The 18,680-nt window shown below is 38.6% G+C and overlaps 1 protein-coding gene across 4 annotated transcripts in view; it reads left to right on the forward strand.

Annotated features, from left to right (window-relative positions):
- Window positions 1–18,680, forward strand: part of LOC575450 (mediator of RNA polymerase II transcription subunit 13) — a 95,945-nt gene that overhangs the window by 16,276 nt on the left and 60,989 nt on the right. For all 4 annotated transcript variants that reach the window (XM_030992272.1, XM_030992273.1, XM_030992275.1 and 1 more), the window contains exons 5-6: window positions 5,881–6,026; window positions 6,921–7,193. In XM_030992272.1, coding sequence (XP_030848132.1) covers window positions 5,881–6,026; window positions 6,921–7,193 — 419 coding nt within the window. The remainder of the gene's footprint in view (window positions 1–5,880; window positions 6,027–6,920; window positions 7,194–18,680) is intronic.

Raw genomic sequence — 18,680 nt, forward strand, 5'->3', positions numbered from 1 at the left:
AGATTAAAGAAGCTTGCATGGCAGTAGAGATCTTCTTGTGTGATTGTGGAGACTAGGAGCAAAGCTCTGACAAATATTCTCGACTGATCTCCACTTTTCCATGACTTTGATGTAGTGGGGAGGGAGACATCTAGTGAGCTGACCTCGTTCCACCCAGGGGAAAAAGGCATTTTAAATGAGACATGTCTACAACAGTAGTAGGAGTCTGCCTGAAGGAGCCGGGAGTACAAGCAGGGGGAGAAGAAAAAAAAAGAGTGTGGGGGTTGGGTGAATATGCTAATCAGTATGTCTTCCCCAGCTCTTTACATACAAGCTGAGCACACACACAAACACACACGCCTGTTGGGGGGTGTTGGTGGATGCAGGGAGTTATTTATAGATGTCGGGCAGGGTGGGGATTATAAATAATTTTTGGGGAAGATTGTTGGCTTTTTCTCCGATGTGTAATGGACTAATGGCATTACAAAACCTACTTATTAATTATTCATTAGTCTGAATTGGAGTATGATGCAAAATCATCTGCAGCTGATCTGTAGGGCTCATACCTGTACAGTATATGATGTTGAATATTTGAGCTATAGCAATTTCATTTGTCAAAATGAAATTAACCAGTGGACATACATTTGCATTTGGTTTGCATCATAAGCAATGTGCTATTAAATAGAATAAGAGTTTAGGAACCTATGCTTAGAACCATCATTTAGTACTATTCTGCTTGTCTCAGAAGGCTTGTCTGACTTACCAATTTGATTTTCCTTATTTCCATGAAGGCTCTTATATGACCTTAATGTAAGCATATCATATTAATAATTATCATAAACAGAAATCTGTACAAGCCGAAAACTGTAATCATTTTAAAAGAGTTGACATCTTTCTGGTACTTGGTATAATAATAATAATAATAATAATAATAATAATAGCCTAATAGTCCACTCCAAATTTTATTAAACCGAAACGGAAATTCTTTTTGCCCAATTGATCGTGAGCCCGGCAGCCACTGAGCAGCGCCAGATCGACGTTGCTCTATCCCTTATTGTTGAACGCCAAACAAGGTAGCAACAACTCCCATCTTTTAACGTCTTTTGGTATGACGCGGCTGGGTATTTGAGTAGGTAAAACAAATAACATTTGTGTAAGAGAGAAACAGGATATTTTCCCTTCTAAAGTATGTTTCCAATTTATCTTTTCTTTTATAAATCTGAAAGAAGTCTTGTTTTTCATTTTTGCCAGAAAAAAAAGAAGAAAATTTATTACTAACACCTGTTTTATCTGCCTGTGGGTCTCTGTCTTTTACAAATACAAGTACGTGTGTATTTCAATAGCAATGCAAATATGTCTGGTAGCATTTGTTAAATTGATACACCTGTATACAATGTAATATACCCACGCATATTGGATACACTGTACAGCAAGTATTAAGCATTTGTGCAGTCAGGAAATGCATGGAGAGAGGGAGGAAAAAAAATATGCAGAAATATAGCAAAAGATGAGGGTACATGTACACACACATGAGGAAATAGAAATTGTCATTTGCATTAGTCATAAGCAGCTTTCAAGGTTACAGATGATCTCCTTTCACATTCAGTGTGCATTGTAGCAATAGTTCATTGCATGCAAACATTGTAAATCAAGTATTGAATGGACTCTATTGTAATGTATGTTTTTTTTTTATAGTCATTTTTTGTTGTTGCATTATAGCATAATTTGTCAGGGTTGTTTAGTTCAAGTTTTCATCCAGTCAACAGTGTATTTGGGTGGCCATCTATTACAGGCCTGATAATTACTTGATTTAAATCGGGGGGAGGGGGGGGGGGGGGGGGTTAGATGCCATTCCCCCCAAAAAAATTCTTTTTAACAATTTTTACTCAAGGGGGAAGGGGGGGGGGGTCAAAGAAAAAAAAACTATTTTTTTAGTTTAGTACTCACTATCACCCCTGACATTTTATGGTGTGTATAATGTAGACCCACATGTACAGACTTAACGGCTACATGTACTGTACACTGGAACTCTTCACAGTGTATCGGTCAATAACTATATTTAGGTTTGTATAATGTTAATTTACCTTTTTACACATTTTGAAGATGGAAATGATTTTTGGGGCCACATTGATAGAATTCAAAATTATTAATGGAATAAGTTTGGGGAAAAAGCAAATGATGAAAAAGCGTGATGCTTTCATAATAAAATGTTAGTATCTTCATTTCTACATGTATGTATGTTAGGTTATGATGAAGGTTCTAGTCCATGTACCATTCAGGGAAATCCAATCGAAAGAAAACAAATATTTTGTCCCTGAGAGTAACACTTAGTTAACAATTTTCAAAATTGCTTTTCAAGGCTAACAGTCAGCCATGTGGTTTTGTATGTGAATTGAAGATTAATGTCAATATCTGTTCAGTCAATCCTTTGTCTACAAACATGAGTAGCGTCTCCCTGAAGAGCCTCTGTCTAAGTTTATGGACAGCCAATTGAAACGGGTGTTTATTTTAAAATGCAAGTTTCAGTGGGATGTGAGCAAATTTAGACTTTAAAGGGATCCGGTAACTTTGTCTCAGATTCTGAAACAAAATTCTGGATTTAGCTCATGATGCAATGATAATTATAAACCTTTAGGTCAGTAAGGACCCCCATGACTTTTACAAGCCGATCGCCTGTCTGATTATCAAGATACTTTAATATGATTGGAATGACAAATTTTGAAAACCGTTCGCCTGACGGTTTTCAAAACACTACAGTCTATAGGGGAAAACGAGTATGGTAAAACCGGTCACTCAAAGATTTTTTACTTTTTTGAGGCACTTCTTGATCATTTTGAAGCGCAATTTTTTTAGGGCTTCAATATTACACCCTATCACAGACACTGATAACATGTAGGGCCGTGTATCTCAGATTTAACATTGTTAAACGATCCCTTTAAACAAAAATGCTACCCAGGCTTCATTGTATCACCGATTCGCAATTATAAAGGGAAAAGTCGAGGTACTCACTTAGATGTGTTCATGTAGCAGATTTTTGACAGCAGTGAATGTGACCACAATCATCGAGGCCCTCTGATCCCACAAAAAAAAAAAAATGCATCTGTGTTAAAGATACAGCAGACATGCAAAGAATGGGGGCAATGCTATGTTGGTGGAACAGTTTTCTGAACATCAATTGAGTTGCATGTAGTAACCAAGAGACTAGCCATTGTGTAGATGTACATGTACACGTTGGTATGGTGTCATTTTCTATTGTTCTCTGTCTTTTATCAGATCAAATTTCTGAAAATGGCTGAAATATACAATCTGCCAAAAAAATGAAAAGTACATTCATGTTTACAAAGCTACACATTTGAATGGTGCTGTAGAGGATTCATGGCATGCCTCTATGAAAATGTACTTGGTGCAACCACAAGAATGCCAGCAATTTGCCCCGACAAGTAAACACGTACTAGTTCTGACTTCAGCAACTATCATAGCACCCACGCTCTACCGATTTGTAGCTTGTGAAAACTGAGATGAACTGCCACAAAACTTGCTGCATGTGTTGTCTTTGTAAAGATTTGATTCAGGAACTAAGCGTAATTGAGCAATTTAAAGGTAGCCCATATTATGTGCTTAAAATATTGAAGACCAATGTATTATTTCAAGTCGTTATACAAAAACAGCATGAATTATTTGCTGATGTACAATTATACATGTAGATTAGCTTTTAATAGTTTGCCCTCTTTGATCCATTATAGCCATTGGGAAGGTATTGAATGATGGGGCATACTGCAAAACATCAATTGAGAAAACCCGAAGTTGATTTATATAGTTTGGTTCATAAAGGCTGGTTATTTTTGTTGACTGTCTGTGTTATATGGCACATACAATGAGTGAGGTCTTAGCTGACACTGCTGTAGAAGTTATAGCTGTGTAGTCTTTACTCTGTCTTATATAGGTCCATGGTCTAATCGAACAGTGTGTACATGTACATTGTAGATACAATCTTGGCAAGGGCAGATAAAGATCATTTGTACCCAAACTGTAAACCAACTGAGGCAAACATCTGCTTTGGTATGTGAATGCCATGCAGTGTCTAGATCATTATTTGGAGGGTTACTTGAAAGCCAAACTAAATGCTCAAAAGTTTGATTGGCAATTCATTGTCTTAATTTTAAAGATTTTTTTTGCTTAAGGGAATAATACACTCTCGGCCCTTCAGTTATTTATTTCAAAAATATATTCTAGAATTTTTCCAGATCGATATTCCTGGAAAAAAATGCCTCTACTTCACACCCTGAAGTACACATACATGTACATTGTAGCTAGCTTCTTTCCTGAACTTGCGGGTTTTCATGCACACATGCATACAGCATACATTGATGCGAAGAAAAGTGTGAATTTAATCAGTGGAAAAGGTCATTTATAGGAACCAAGAAGAGAGGTTGCCTCAGGCTTTGTAATGTGAGATGTATCGCGCTAACTACGCAGCCGTTGCTTTCATCATCTTGTAGAGATTCACACAAATACAGCTCTAGTCCACCAATCTTCTACTTTTGTAGCATACAGCATTGTCTTTTTTCTTCTTTTTTTGTTGTTGGTCGAGATAACTTTTTGTGTAGAAAACCCGATCTTGCATTAATCTTGATTGATTCATATTCTGTGCTGCACTCAAGTGATATGGGTACCTGTTCAGAGTAAACTATTTGGAACTTTTCTGTAGGTTTCGCTGCTCTCACCAATTCACCCTGGTGGTCAGGCTTAGGGTGCGTTCAAGCCATTTTTAAAAAGCTAGAATCACAAACACGAATCACAAATCAAAACGCCATTAAAAACATGTTTACTGCGGGAGAGCGCTCAGGCGATTTTTCATCAGCGCTGATTCTTGCTCATTTCAAGCCCAGCCACTGCTCATCACACTATGCAGTTTGACCCAGGAAGTATAGGTCAACTTCACCGCGTTCTTTCTGTCTGTGTTTATGGTCGACTGTCAGTCAAACCGGAAGCAGGCCACGATAATGATGCATAGAATCATGATTGTGATCTCCTTTCTTTCAAGAGATTTTTTGCGACATTACGCATCTTTTTCAGCGTTTCATTCATGTTTGCATTTTTAAACACATAAAAAATCGCTTGAAATGGCTTGAACGCAATCGTGTTTTAAACTAAACGTCTTTGATAACCGTGTTTCTAGGTTGAAAAAGTGTCGCTTGAACGCACCCTAATTATTGTGAGAATCGTTCCCTTTGATTTAATCACTCTTGTGCATCCATCAGGAATGATTAATCATTATTTAAATGAGAAAAAAAATGAGGGTAAATGCAGGGTTTCTGTTATTGTACTTGTGAACAAATGTATTCAAATTCATGGATGCTTCTTAGCCAACAGCCTATTGATGAACTTTTGCACTCCTTCAATTTATTGTATTTCAATCATCCAGATGCAGTCTGCATACATTACTTGTTTTAATAGTATGTTAAACAAGCCCCAGAAAAAAAATGTCAAGGTCATTGTGAGTTACCTTTCTAAAGGCATACTAGCCCTTATTACAGAGTTGATGGTGAGAGTAGTGAGATATTCATTCCTTGTTCTGTTGAAATAAGAGTTTCATTGTAGCTACATGTATTCTGCACAGGTACAGGTATGTGATTCAGCAAGAGGTCACTGGTAAATAGGCCGGTTTACTAATATGGTTAGTAAACTTGAAAGCTTTCCCAAGGCTTGTCCGACATAGCAACAATGGGATTCCAAGTATTTTGGTTCATTCATTAAAAACAGGTTAATGGATAACTTGTCACTAGGTCCCCCTGGAAAGAAACATCTATAAATTTGAATGTTAGTAAGCTGAGCCTGCTTTCTAATTTAAATGTTTTCATGATTAATTTTTTTACATTTTCATATTTTCTCTTTCCCCAGTGACCATCATTCTGTGAGTTTCTCCTTCTTTCTTCACGGAGAGAAAACGGTGTGCAGCAATGTCGAAGTGGGCCTGCATCAACCCGTCTGCCGGCTTACCGCTGATCATCTAGCCATCGCTCAGGGTTCAGCAACCGCAGTGCCGGGTAAGAAAACATGGATATGATGCAATCAAATGAAGGGATAACATTGCTTAAAGGCCCACTGCACTACTTGTAGCTACTTGCGCCCTCTATATAACAAACAATGCCTAATCGGTGACCATCGGTCCCCCATGATCCTCTTTTTCTTATGTTAACTGAGAGCTGAGTTGATGAGATAGCCACCTGTCCAGTGACCTTGCAGGGCGCTCTAATCCCTCCTGTAAACTATGGCAGATAAGCTTTAAAGCTCGGTACTAATAGGCTAGTCCATTCTACAGTTCTGTAAAATTTACTAGCCTTTTAAGGGACTATCCTATTCATGCCTAGCAGTAAGCCATGTTATCCCTTTATTTGTTGCTTTGTTTTACAGACCTGTTTAAAGGAGTAGGGTTCTAATGATGAGTTGAGGGAAGCCATTTAGTATTTGTTATTGTCTGAAGAATGGTTTAATCGGTAAAAGAAGTTTATACCTTACCTTAGGCTCAGACCTTGGGACGTTCTGTCCTGGGGAGAATATTGATCTGCAAGTTTTCTAAACTGAAGTTTTATCTTGGGGTTTTGTAACTTTGCTGAATCCCATGATTAAGTTCTGGTCAGTTCAAACTTAGCTTACAACAGATGGGATAAATAATTTTGTTATCATAAAAAATGGAGTAATAAGAATAAGGTTTACCGTATGCTGAGAAAATATTTTTTCATAATGGATTAATGGATGGTTTTATTATCCAGTTCCTGGTATTCCATATGTCTACATGTACCTATGAAGAACGATATAGATCTTGGCAAGATGTTTTGATGGATAATATAATTCCTTCTTCACTTTCAATGCACTGAGCACTGAGTATTATTATATTAGTAACATTGTTACGTTTGTTCATTTCTTTTTTATTTGGATAGTGATCCTGTCCCCGTATGGCCTGAGTGGTTTCTTGACCGGTCAAGCCTACAAGTCCACACACCAGACTGCCCAGAGGATCCTCTACGAATGGAAGCTCTTCTACCCCATCAAGCAACAGCAGACGTCGAAAGGAGAGCACGATCGTCACCACCACCACCACCATCATCATCATCACCATCACCATAATCAGCACCATCCGCATCATTACCACCCTGGTTACAGAGACGAGGAGGAGGACAACACGGTCCCTGCTGTGGTGGAGGTTCATGTCGGTAAGTTGACCAGTGGAATCGCAAGAGTTATTTTAGATGTATGATGTTGTTTGGCTGCAAGAGGGCACCTTCAAAAATCTCTCTAGGCATGAACAAGTTCCCGTACCCGCTCGATTACAAATTGACGCTGTCCAGCGATATCTGCCAAATGTGCCAATTATACCAAATGCAGTGAAACATGTCTATATTGACTACTCAAGGGAGACAAGAAAAGTGGCCTTTATAGGTAGGCGGTCTTTGTGTACAGGTTCCTTATTATTTTGGAAGCCTTGATTGGCAGCCTTATTGTTATCATACGCAGTTATAAATTTTAAGCTGCACACAAGTAAAAAAGCGCACATTTAATGCGGCACGTTTATTGCGCATAATTTTTGATTGATCATGAAAGGCTTAGTCACAATGCTTATTAGTAAGTATTTTGCTAAGTAGATTTGCTTAAGTAAAATGCTAAGATATGATCTGAATACGAGTAAGACATGTTACTTAGCCAAGTAAAATACTAAATTAAACTGCGTACTGAATACGGTCCCAGGTCTTTACAGTTTACTGCTTGAAACCACCCATCTACTATATACTTGTACAAGCAAGAATTACTTCAAGCCAGTATCTCTTGAAGTTAAGATTCATTATCATCACTCAAGCTTCCGTTGATCCTCAAGCAAAGTGCAGTCTTGTTCCTTCCTTGTTATTGTTTGTTCTATGTGGCTATCCCGTATGATACCAACCCACGATGAACAGTATGGCTGGCTAGTCATCTTATCTTAGGAAGAGTGACATGAGACGATGATCTTAATTGGATGCGATGAGAGGAGCTCTTCAGTGGATGAAACGGTGAATGTCCTGCGTATCATCTTTGGCAGCTGTCCGTGTTGGAATTTTTCTCAGGGTTTTACGGTTTTGTAGCAACAAGATCCATGTTGTACATTGGACCATGAAGGTGGATTGCAGTGGGCTATTCCGCTGATTGCTCAGAGCCCTGTTTCATAAAAATTGTTATTAATCAATAACAAATGCTCAATTTCTGTGACAAGTTTGGTTTCAGCCAATCAAATGCCATGATTTCAGTAGCTTATGACAGTTCTTGTTACTCGTTATTGATAACAAGTTTTATATTGCATATGAAGATTCAAGGCCTCTGATTGGTTAAAACTGCAGGCATGCAATTCGCTACTGACTGCTAGGCAATAACAAGAAAAAATTTGACCGGGCGTATATAAAGCAAAAGTGTCATTGATGCGCGTGAAGTTAACAACGTATATGCGCAGTGCGACATGTGCAATGCTCTTAGACAAGTGAATTTCTTTTCACTCTGTAAATAAATACACTTCATGTTAATATTTCTTTTTCGAGATTTGACAAGGGGATTCATGCTTATTTTGGGGGCCACGGTTGAACTATAACTCCTCAGTAATCTCGAGACTGCACTACGGACGATACAGGTTTTGAGATCACCTTGGGCAATAGTTTTAAGCGGGCCCCTCAAAGCAGTCAATATTTGTATATTATGGAGCTGGGCTTCTTTGTGCATGAACATATCGGTCCTTTTCCTTTTGCTTATTCAATATTGCGTCTCTCACTGTAGAACATTGTGAAGCAGTCACGTAGTACGTCTTACGGTGAATGTCTAGCATGTGCCAGTCTCTGTTTCATCCTGCAATTTATTGGCAAGCTTTCAAAAACAAGAACAACCAGTACACTACTTTCCAGTCATAATTCAAAATAATTCAAATACCTATCATTATGATATATACCCAAAGCAATAAAAATGTATTATAAAACCAGTACCAAACAAGAAATGTAAACACTATTTTCTAGAGCAAGTACTCTTATTTTTTTCCGCAGTGTCTTCTCTTTTAAAGTACAAATGGTTCAGTATGAAATAGAAATGAAGGAAAAACGCCTCCAATGTAGGAAGTACATGGATTTAACAAACTGTTATGTTTTTCTTGTTATTCAAAAAACAGACTCACTTAATTACCTTACTATAAAACCAGACAACTATGTGCCCTTGGAATATTTATGAATAGTGGAGCGGTTAAGATCGCCCTAAGTTTCATGCGACAGAATGATTAATCACAACTGTCACCTCACTGCATTTTTGGCCATAACATAGCTGTCATTTTCAAATTGTGTGAACAAAAGCCTTAGCTCAAGGTCATATCAATGTGCACAACTTTATTGCGCCATTGTTAAAATCAAAAGACTCCTTAACCTGCCTTTGAAGACCCACTATGTTGATTTCACCTCGAGATGATATCAACATTTAGATAATTTGCTCATTTGCAAGCCCAGCGTAGGAGGACAAAAGGAGCCTGCATCCAATTACAAAGTGACGGTTGACGACGATGATATCAAATTTCACTCGGCAGGCATGGGTGAATGCACATACACATTGCAGACAACCATACAATGGTTTGTGTTGTTGGAAATGCATGACCACATTATATTGTCTGACACATTGTAACTACAAGTCACAACTGAATATGACAAGATATTTACTTCCTCCCTCTCCTTCCTCCTCGTTTCCTAACCTTGGTGGTCTTACTGCGTGAAGTTTACCTTTCATTTTCACGCCACATTATTACTCTGTATTTACAGTATTGCCAAATTTTTCACTGGACTGAACTTCCTTGTTTGTGTATTTTAGTATGTAGAGGTGTCGTGGTCTAGTGGATCGCATGGATTGTTGTTCAGGTCCCGCCACAGCACCAATGTCCTCTGGCTAGACATTAATCTACATTTGCCAATCCCCGCACTCCACCCAGGTGAGGTAGATGGGTGCCTGGTACTTGGTAGGAATTACATTCTTGAAATGCTAGAGTGCCATAATGGCAGCCATGCTAAAGCCGGGGTAATAATTATGGAGCGCCAGGGGTGTCAAATCTGACCGATATGAGCGCTATAAAAGAACCCACTATTATGACTTTTATTATTATTATTACATGTACAACAGTTGTTTTCGTGATCATATCATTCAAATATGGCCAGCCCTGTAAGGGAATTGTAGCAAACAGAAGGCCTAGACTTATCCTGTTATCACTCTGTTTTTCCACCGTTTTACCTTGCCATCAGGTATAATCCATTTGTTTCTTTATCTCCAGTCTCTGATGTCTTGAAGGTATATGTACTGTAATTGTTATCAAATCCATAACAAGACAAGGGGTTTTCCCCTTCTTTGATAATGACCATAGTGAACTACCCTGGAAAACCTGGCACCTGGGCAAGGCAAATGACCTTCTCTGATGGATCAGTGATGTCTGAAAGTGTGCGTATTGCATACCTCAATGGCAGCAGAACCAATCCTTCAGGTTCCCTGTCCAACTCGATGGTGAAAGTAAGAAGTGAGCAAGTAATTAATAGTAAATGGGATGCAAGATTTAAGGCCTTTTCCTTCTTCTGTTTCATTTTTATTTTCCAGGCCATGTCTTTCTGTCTCGGGCATTTTCAGATTTCATGGTGTAGAAAACATATTGGGTTCCTAGTGGGTCTCTATTCAGGTGAATTCTCTAAATCCGACCAGGGCCCGTTTGCATAAAACTTACTGCTGATGGCAACTTTGACACCAATACGAACTACCATGAAAACATTAATGAATACCATAGCCAATCAAATCAAGGTTTTCTTGGGAGTTACCATCAATGCTAAGTTTTATGCAAAAGGGACCCTGTATAGTGAACCAAACATAAAATAAGGTAAAAGTGCATCTTGTAGAAGGAAGTTTTAATCAATTCTTAGAATTTGCCTTTTGAGCTTTGACCTCAATACTACGAGACTTGATGCCATGAAAGGAGCTGTATATAACTGTGCTGCAGAAGAGAGTACGGTATGCATTTGTAGTCTGTGCATTTCCCCACTTCAACAGGGATTGAAGGTTTCCTCTGAATTATTAATGAGATGTGCCCCAGTCTCATGCTACCCTTCTTCCTTCCTGTTCACTTTGCTGACCTAGTCTGCGGTTACAGACTCAAATGTGACTCTCGGCGGCAGGGCTTGGGTCCTGAATGAATAGATGGTTGTACAATGCATGGCCTGCAGGAGATCTCTAGTGCATGACTTTTCTAAGCAAATGGCCTTCGTCCTACAGAGTGTTCCTACCACCTACTGCTTCAGATTCCAATGTGTCCTGCATGAATTGTTGGCTGTACAACCCATGGCCTACAGGAGATCTCTAATGCATTACTTTTCAATGCAAATGGGAACCTTTCTACAGAGTGTTTCCTACCATCAACTGCTTCAGATTCCAATGTCGCTCTCAGCAGCAGGACATGTGTCCTGAATGAATCGATGGTTGTACAATGCATGGCCTACAGGAGATTTCTAGTGCATTACCTTTCAATGCAAATAGAACCCTTTCTACAGAGATCGCACCAACATTCTACAGCTTTTGCCTCTATTAACTTGGTTGCAAAGGGGCATTTGTCCTGAATTAATTGTTAGTTGTACAACACATGGCCTGTAGGAGATCTAGATAATATTGTTTATGAATAGGATCAGGACTGTTCCTACACAGTTCGTACCAACCAATAGACGTCAGAATCAACTGTGACACCCTGCAGCTGAGCATGTGTCCAGAACAGATTTAGAAGATATTAGTTGTACAAGGCATGGCCATCAGGAGATCTCTATTGCATTGTTTGTGAATGCGTTCTGAACCCTTGCTCCAGAGTCTGTAACAGCAATCTTCTGCTTCAGAGTCCATTGTGGCACCTGACTGCTGCAGGCCATGTGCCTGAAATGGCTTGATAGTTTTACTTGTACTCCCCATGACCCATAGGAGATCTCTATACCATTACCTTTCAATGCAACTAGAACCCTTCCTGCAGAATTTGCACCAACGGACTGAGAGGTCTTTCAGAATTTCCTAAAAGCCCCACTGTACTACTTATAGCTACTTGCTCCCTCTATATAGAAAACCTCCCCAGTCGGTGCCTGTTGGTCCCCCATGGTTCTCTTTTTCTTATGTTAATTGAGAGCTGAGTTGATGAGATAGCCACCTGTCAGTGACCTTGCTGGGTGGTCTAATCCTTTCTGGCCAAACTAGTACAGACAGCCTTTAATGTCCATTGCTGCTGCTAGCAGAGAGGACGTTCTTCTGCCTTTGTCCCAGGAAGTGAGGGCGAGGTGGACTGGTGTGTCACTTCCCAGGGGAATGCGGACATTGACACAGACTCCTCAGAATTAAGCCTTTGAATATAACTACATCTATATATAATCTTGAAAAGCAACAGTTGGGCTTTTTCACCGAGATCTTTGACTAATGTTCAATATGCATTCATTGAATGCACTTAGCCAAAGGCTTGCATTGTGGTTAAATTATGTTTCATCTTTAAAAAATCATACCCACTAGTAGCAGGAGGAAGATTTTATATAGAAATTTCGCAAAAGATGAGATTTAATGGGGAAAGTACCATTTATCCCATGTTTTATCACGAGTTATTTTTTATCATGAGTATTTGAAGGCCTGCATTCACATCCTGTTTAAATATAGGGCTGCCTATTGAATAGAGAAAAAAAATGGAAGTTATTCAAGCGAAATAGTTCAGAAAGTAAACTTTTCTATTACCAAAGATTGAAATTAAGGATAAACATATGTAGTGGAAGATATGAAATTAAACAGTAAAAATCAAAAACTATCCCGTTCCCCTTATAAATGCATGAATGGTAACAATGTTAAAAGCATAATGCCAACATGCAGTGCCCTTTTTCCAATGTGGGCTTCTACAATAACAGTGTAGATCTCCCAATATTAGGAAACGATTGTTTGCCTTATTGGCCTCAATGCCCAAAGACTTGTTTGGCAAGGTCGTATGTTGGTTGAAATGAATACATGTACGTAGGCAAGTCGAGGAAAACGTGAGCAACTGTATTTGTCAACCTCTTTAGACTTTATAGTGAAGGACACATCGCTCATAAAACAGCATTTGAATAATTATGTGGCTGTTGGCCAGCTATATACAGATTAAACAATTGGTGTGTGGAAAATATGGTTTATGACATTATTAATAATCATTATGGTTGTGCTGAATGTTGAGCTTCATTATGATTGGTTATAAAGGGTGAGGTTCATGTTCATAGTGTGACAACGTACTCGCACGTAAAGGCATTGAAGAATGGATTATTAGTAAAGCACATAATTAGGTCTTCCCAAAACAGGAGAGATATAATTATATTTATCCACACACACAAACTCACACTGTCATTGTTTGTCTGTATACCACCATGTGCATTATAACGGAGAGCACACAATCCCGAGTGATTGATGAACTTTGTATTGACCCTTGCAGCTCTGTGTGTGCATAACTCAGATATGCGTCTGCTAATGCTCTGTTCATACTACCCAAATTAATCATATAGCTATAGTTACAGAACCTATATGATAAATACTGAATTTGTCCTTGTCTCAACGTCCTATAATGAAACGCATAGTGAAACGCATGTTTGAGAATCATTTCGAATGAAAAATCGATAAAGAATCAATCTGGACGTTTTATCGTAAAAAATTGTATATCCCGGCAGGGCTTGTCGTGAGAACGCAGTGACGATTGGTCAGCTGTCATGTCAATTACCCTCTTCAAAAGTATTCTCATAATACGATGTTTCTTGATCTCATGATGGTTTCCTTTCTGTACGCCCCTTTGACAATCAGATGATGCTTTATACAACATTTGTTTACCTGAATTCGGTATTTAGTTTCTTAAATAATGATAGCTCACATTCATAATGCGCCTACCGGTAATACTTTGTTTCTAGGCGCAGGTCGTGTTATTACCCCGGTCATCGGATCTTGTAGTGTGAACAGGCTACTTCCCTCGCTGACCGGCCAGCAATGAATGAAGAGATGTAGAAGTAACCAGTAGAAAGCAGTACAAACCAGCGAATTGAAGTCACAGAGAGAGAGAGAGAGAGAGAAATATGCATTGTACATCAAACACCTTCCTATTTCCCCTCCACACAGTGACCCGATACATGCCCTGAAGACCGTGACATGCAGTGGCTTTTAGATTGATGAGGTATAGAATGCTAGAATTCATAGGAAAAGTGTACTGTAATACATGCAGGGTACTGTACATGCTGGACATATAGTGTATGTACATGTACAATGTAGGCCTCCATCCTTTGATGCAGGTTCTCACTTTTCCAAATATGGAGAAGAAATGAAACAGAGCCCAATTTGCAGGGGAATACCCAGACAAACAAATTTATGAAACTGATTACTGTCATGTTATGTGTCAAATATTGCAAAATGTAGAAGTAGCCCCTAATTCATATGCATTTTTTTTCCCCCTTAATTTTTTACCTTTCTTTTATTGAAAGAGTAAATTCAAATTCAAATTGAATCAATTAATTGAAAAATCAAATTAACTGTATTATACATGTATTATCATCATGTACAAGAAGTTACAAAAATAAGAATTTAAATGGAAAATGGAATGATTCTAGTAAAATTTTTACTCCTCCGTGATGTATATCTTGTGCCTGTAAATTGTTTGTTTAACCCGAGTATACTCTTTGAACAACTATTACGTGGCATGTTAATACAAGGTCTGTACAAACCACTTCATACTCAACAGTGGCAATATTTCTCATCAGTCGGCCATGACTTACTGCCAGCTCCCCATGCTTTCAATAGGCCTGTTTTCATCAGCTCGAGATTGCCAAATAGCCCGCTATTTGAGCTTCCCCGATTGCAAATTATCCTGTTAATTTGCGTCATCAGCCTGAAGTTGCAGTTAGCGATATATTTGGTCGAGATAATCATCCTAAGATATCTTGGGCTAGTTTGCAAAATTCCCCGCTATTTGTCCTCTGCATCCTCATCAGCCCGAAGACTCGCACTATGAGTGAACGCTGAGCATAATTTATCGCTCTCGAGCTGATAAAGACGCGATTTATAACTTCAGGATTATATCGGTTTATATCACAAATAGCGGGCCATTTGGCAATATCGAGCTGATGAAGACAAGCCTTTTGATGCAGGACTAGATCGTTGACCCTTTTCCCCAGGGGTCATTAGACAAGAAATGAAGACCAGAGCTGCAAGGGGAAATACTGAATGAAATGCTGAATGAATGGATACAGCATCACACTCTTTATTCGAAAGCCGATGCTTGTTAGCCCAGAAGCCTCGCACAATAAATAAGATTTTGCAGCTCTGCCAGTTGATTAACATTGATCTTTTATCCTCCCGTGCTAGCATTTCATTTTGCGTTCGCTATTGTGTGAGAAAAAAATTACCATATAGACTCTGGCTTCCTCCGTCTTATTTTGAGCGGTAAAACAGTTGCAGGATGCACACGGAGGAAGCTTTTCAGAATCATCGCCATAGCGACACACTATTCAGAGTTAAATAGGTAGAGTTCAAAGAATTTTGACATTGATGAGGCTCAAGCGAACTTCCCTTTTAATGCCAGAGATAGACGCATTTCAATGGTCCATAGACTGCTCTTTCAGACACTGTTTTGATAAAAGCTTTGAGGGCTTGCCAATCAAATCTTTGGCGCAGTTTAGCATTCTTGGGCAAGCAAGGGTGCATGACCTTTATGTAATGTCTGAAGAAAGAAGAATTTTAGTATGTCATTCATAGATAGGTCATGGAGGTCAACTTGAATTATTTTCAATCATTATTTTCAACATTAAAAACCATGATAACACGTTTCCTTTTAAATATATATTTCCCTTGTATGTACAATTATCGGTATGAATCAATAGACTGGTGTGAAGCTGATTTGTGGTCAATATATAATGTACATGTAAGTCTTAATGCAATTTGTATTACAGTTTAGATGTAGGCCTCTCACAATTGTCAATTAAATTCATTATTTCCTTGCTCTATGATCTCTACATTTTCACATGTGGACCTACTGATTTACATCGGCTCGTATATTTCAGGGATTTCCCCCCCCCCCACCCCCACCCCCACCCCAATATCCACTTCAAACAAAAACAGAATCTGCAGTGGGTTTAAAGGAGTACAAAATTTTCTCATTAAATACACCAAAATTAATTTTCCCCCATCCCATCATTCTAATTTGTTATCCATACCTGATCTAACATGACAAGCTTGCATAGGACGGTAGCTATATTGCAGGGTACGACAGGATGGGCTGTGTTTTCATGTGCCATTGTTCACCATCTTGTCATGTGTGTTTGGTTTGTTCGGTGCCGAAGTTTGATCTATTCATAGTGACAAGCTTGCGCAGCCTAGCTTTATAGTGTATTCATACTAGAGGGAATTTACAAAACACGTTAAAAGAAACTTTGTTAAAGAATCGTATGAAGAATATTTGTGTATAGCAAAAGAGGCGTTCAGACAAGATAACATCATATAATGAAACGTTGTATAAAGAAACTAGTTTTAAGAGGTCGGTCGACATGACAGTTGGCAAATCATCAGTGCATGCAGCTTACGGGATGCTGTTTAAAGAATCGTATATAAAAGGAACGTCATATAGCAAAAGGGGCATTCAGACAAGATCACATCATATAATGAAACGTATAAAGAAACTAGTTTTAAGAGGTAGGTCGACATGACAGTTGGCAAATCATCAGTGCATGCACCTTACGAAATGCTGTTTAAAGAAACGTTTAAAGAATTGTTTAAAGAATTGTCATGTAGCAAAAGGGGCATTCAGACAAGATAATATCATATAATGAAACGTATAAAAAAACTAGTTTTAAGAAGTCAGTCGACTTGACAGTTGGCAAATCATCAGTACATGCTTACGATAAGCCCTGCTCACTAAAATCTTTTTTTGTTCAGACATTAATGAGTGCCTGATTCTTTATCGTCTTTGTTCAAAACGATGTTAAAACAAGTATTTCGTGAACAACTAAATATTCAGATATGAAGTAGTAAACCACCCAAAAAATATACAGCAGTGGTTTTTTTTATACATGTAGGTTAATGGCAGCAGTGTGCAACAAAAGTCCTTTGCCCCATTGCATAAAACTTAGCATTGATGGTTACTTTGTCATTGATAGTGGAAACCATGGAAACCTTGATTTGATTGACTGTTGAGTGATGTTGCCATGGTAGTTCATGTTGATGGCAAAGTTACCATCAGTAGTAAGTTTATGCAATGGGGCCCTGCATGTATTAACTGAGCTCTGTATTATAGAAGTATTAAAAGTGTATTACACCTTGCTGTAAACGCTGTTATTTTTCGCGTGATTAATTTTTCGTGCTGAGCGACCCCCCAAACATATAGCGTTTTTGCTAGTTCTTAAATTCTGTTTAAAGCGCGTTCAAAACATGCATATTTTCGTGAGTTCAAAACTTCGCGCTTGCCGATCGTAGTAAATTAATGTACCATAAATATTTCTACTTTTACAGTATGTCATCATAACAATACTAGGGACTTGTAGATTCGCACGAAGACAATGGGAATTGCTACGATCGACGTCCTTTTAATGCACTGCCTTGAATGGATGTCACACGTATTAGTCCACGCAAATCTAAAAGTCCCTAGTGTCACAGTTTTGCCGCATAGTATCTGAATGAGGCCTTGCTTAGCTGTACAATTCTTGTATGATGATACAATGAACTATGTCAGTCTGAACGGGAAGGGGGATGGGTGGTAATTCATTATGACAAGCTTGCGCAGCAGAGCTTTAGCATAGGATTTTAACACATGTACCCTGTCTGTCTGTGACTTCCAAGTAGATGGCTTCGTCATGCTTGTGCTGGGTGTTTTAATTTTATCACAAACTTAAATGCAAATGAGAACTGAAAGAGTCTGTTACTTTAATAATGAAAGATTTTTTTTTTTAAATCAGATATTGGGAAATTTATTTGGGAAATATTTTCATCATTTTTTTTCTCCATCTTTTGTTTTGTTGTGATGTTATATATATATATATATAGAACCAAGGTATATATCGTTAAGAATCAAACATTGGACATTGATAGGAAAATAATGAAAACAGTTGGCCCTAAAAGTAATCCAAGTTCTTTGGTTTGTTGTGTTTTTATCACACTCATATTAACCCATTTTTATATTTTAACCTTTAGATTATTTCTCTCCCATCTCTCTTGCCATTAATATAGGTTTCTCCCACTCATTCTTTATCTGTCTTCCAGATTCTCTTCCTCTGTTGCTGTCTCTCATTTTTTCTCTCCCTTTCTCTCTCCACCCCTCCCCCTCTCTCTCTTGCCCCTCTCTCCCCTCTCTCTCTCATCCTCTCTCCCCCTCTCTCCCCCTCTCTCCCCTCTCTCTCTCTCTCTCACTCTGGCTGTCTCTCACTCTTTTTTCTTTCTTCCGCCTTTCTCTCCCCCCCCCCCTCTCTCTCTCTCTCACTCTTTCCCTTGTATTACTCTGTGTCTCCCCACCTCCCCCCACTTGCAATACAATTTTCAAAAACTGTTCCTTTCCTGTTTATAAGGAACAATCCTCAGACGGCCTCAAATCTGGATTATTGATTTCTATTTTGACAGAGATTTTGATTCAATACTGTAATATCCATTATGTCTTTTCATTTTTCCCCCCT

Source organism: Strongylocentrotus purpuratus, unplaced genomic scaffold, assembly GCF_000002235.5.
Source record: "Strongylocentrotus purpuratus isolate Spur 01 unplaced genomic scaffold, Spur_5.0 spur5_scaffold_2, whole genome shotgun sequence".
NCBI lineage: Eukaryota > Metazoa > Echinodermata > Echinoidea > Camarodonta > Strongylocentrotidae > Strongylocentrotus > Strongylocentrotus purpuratus.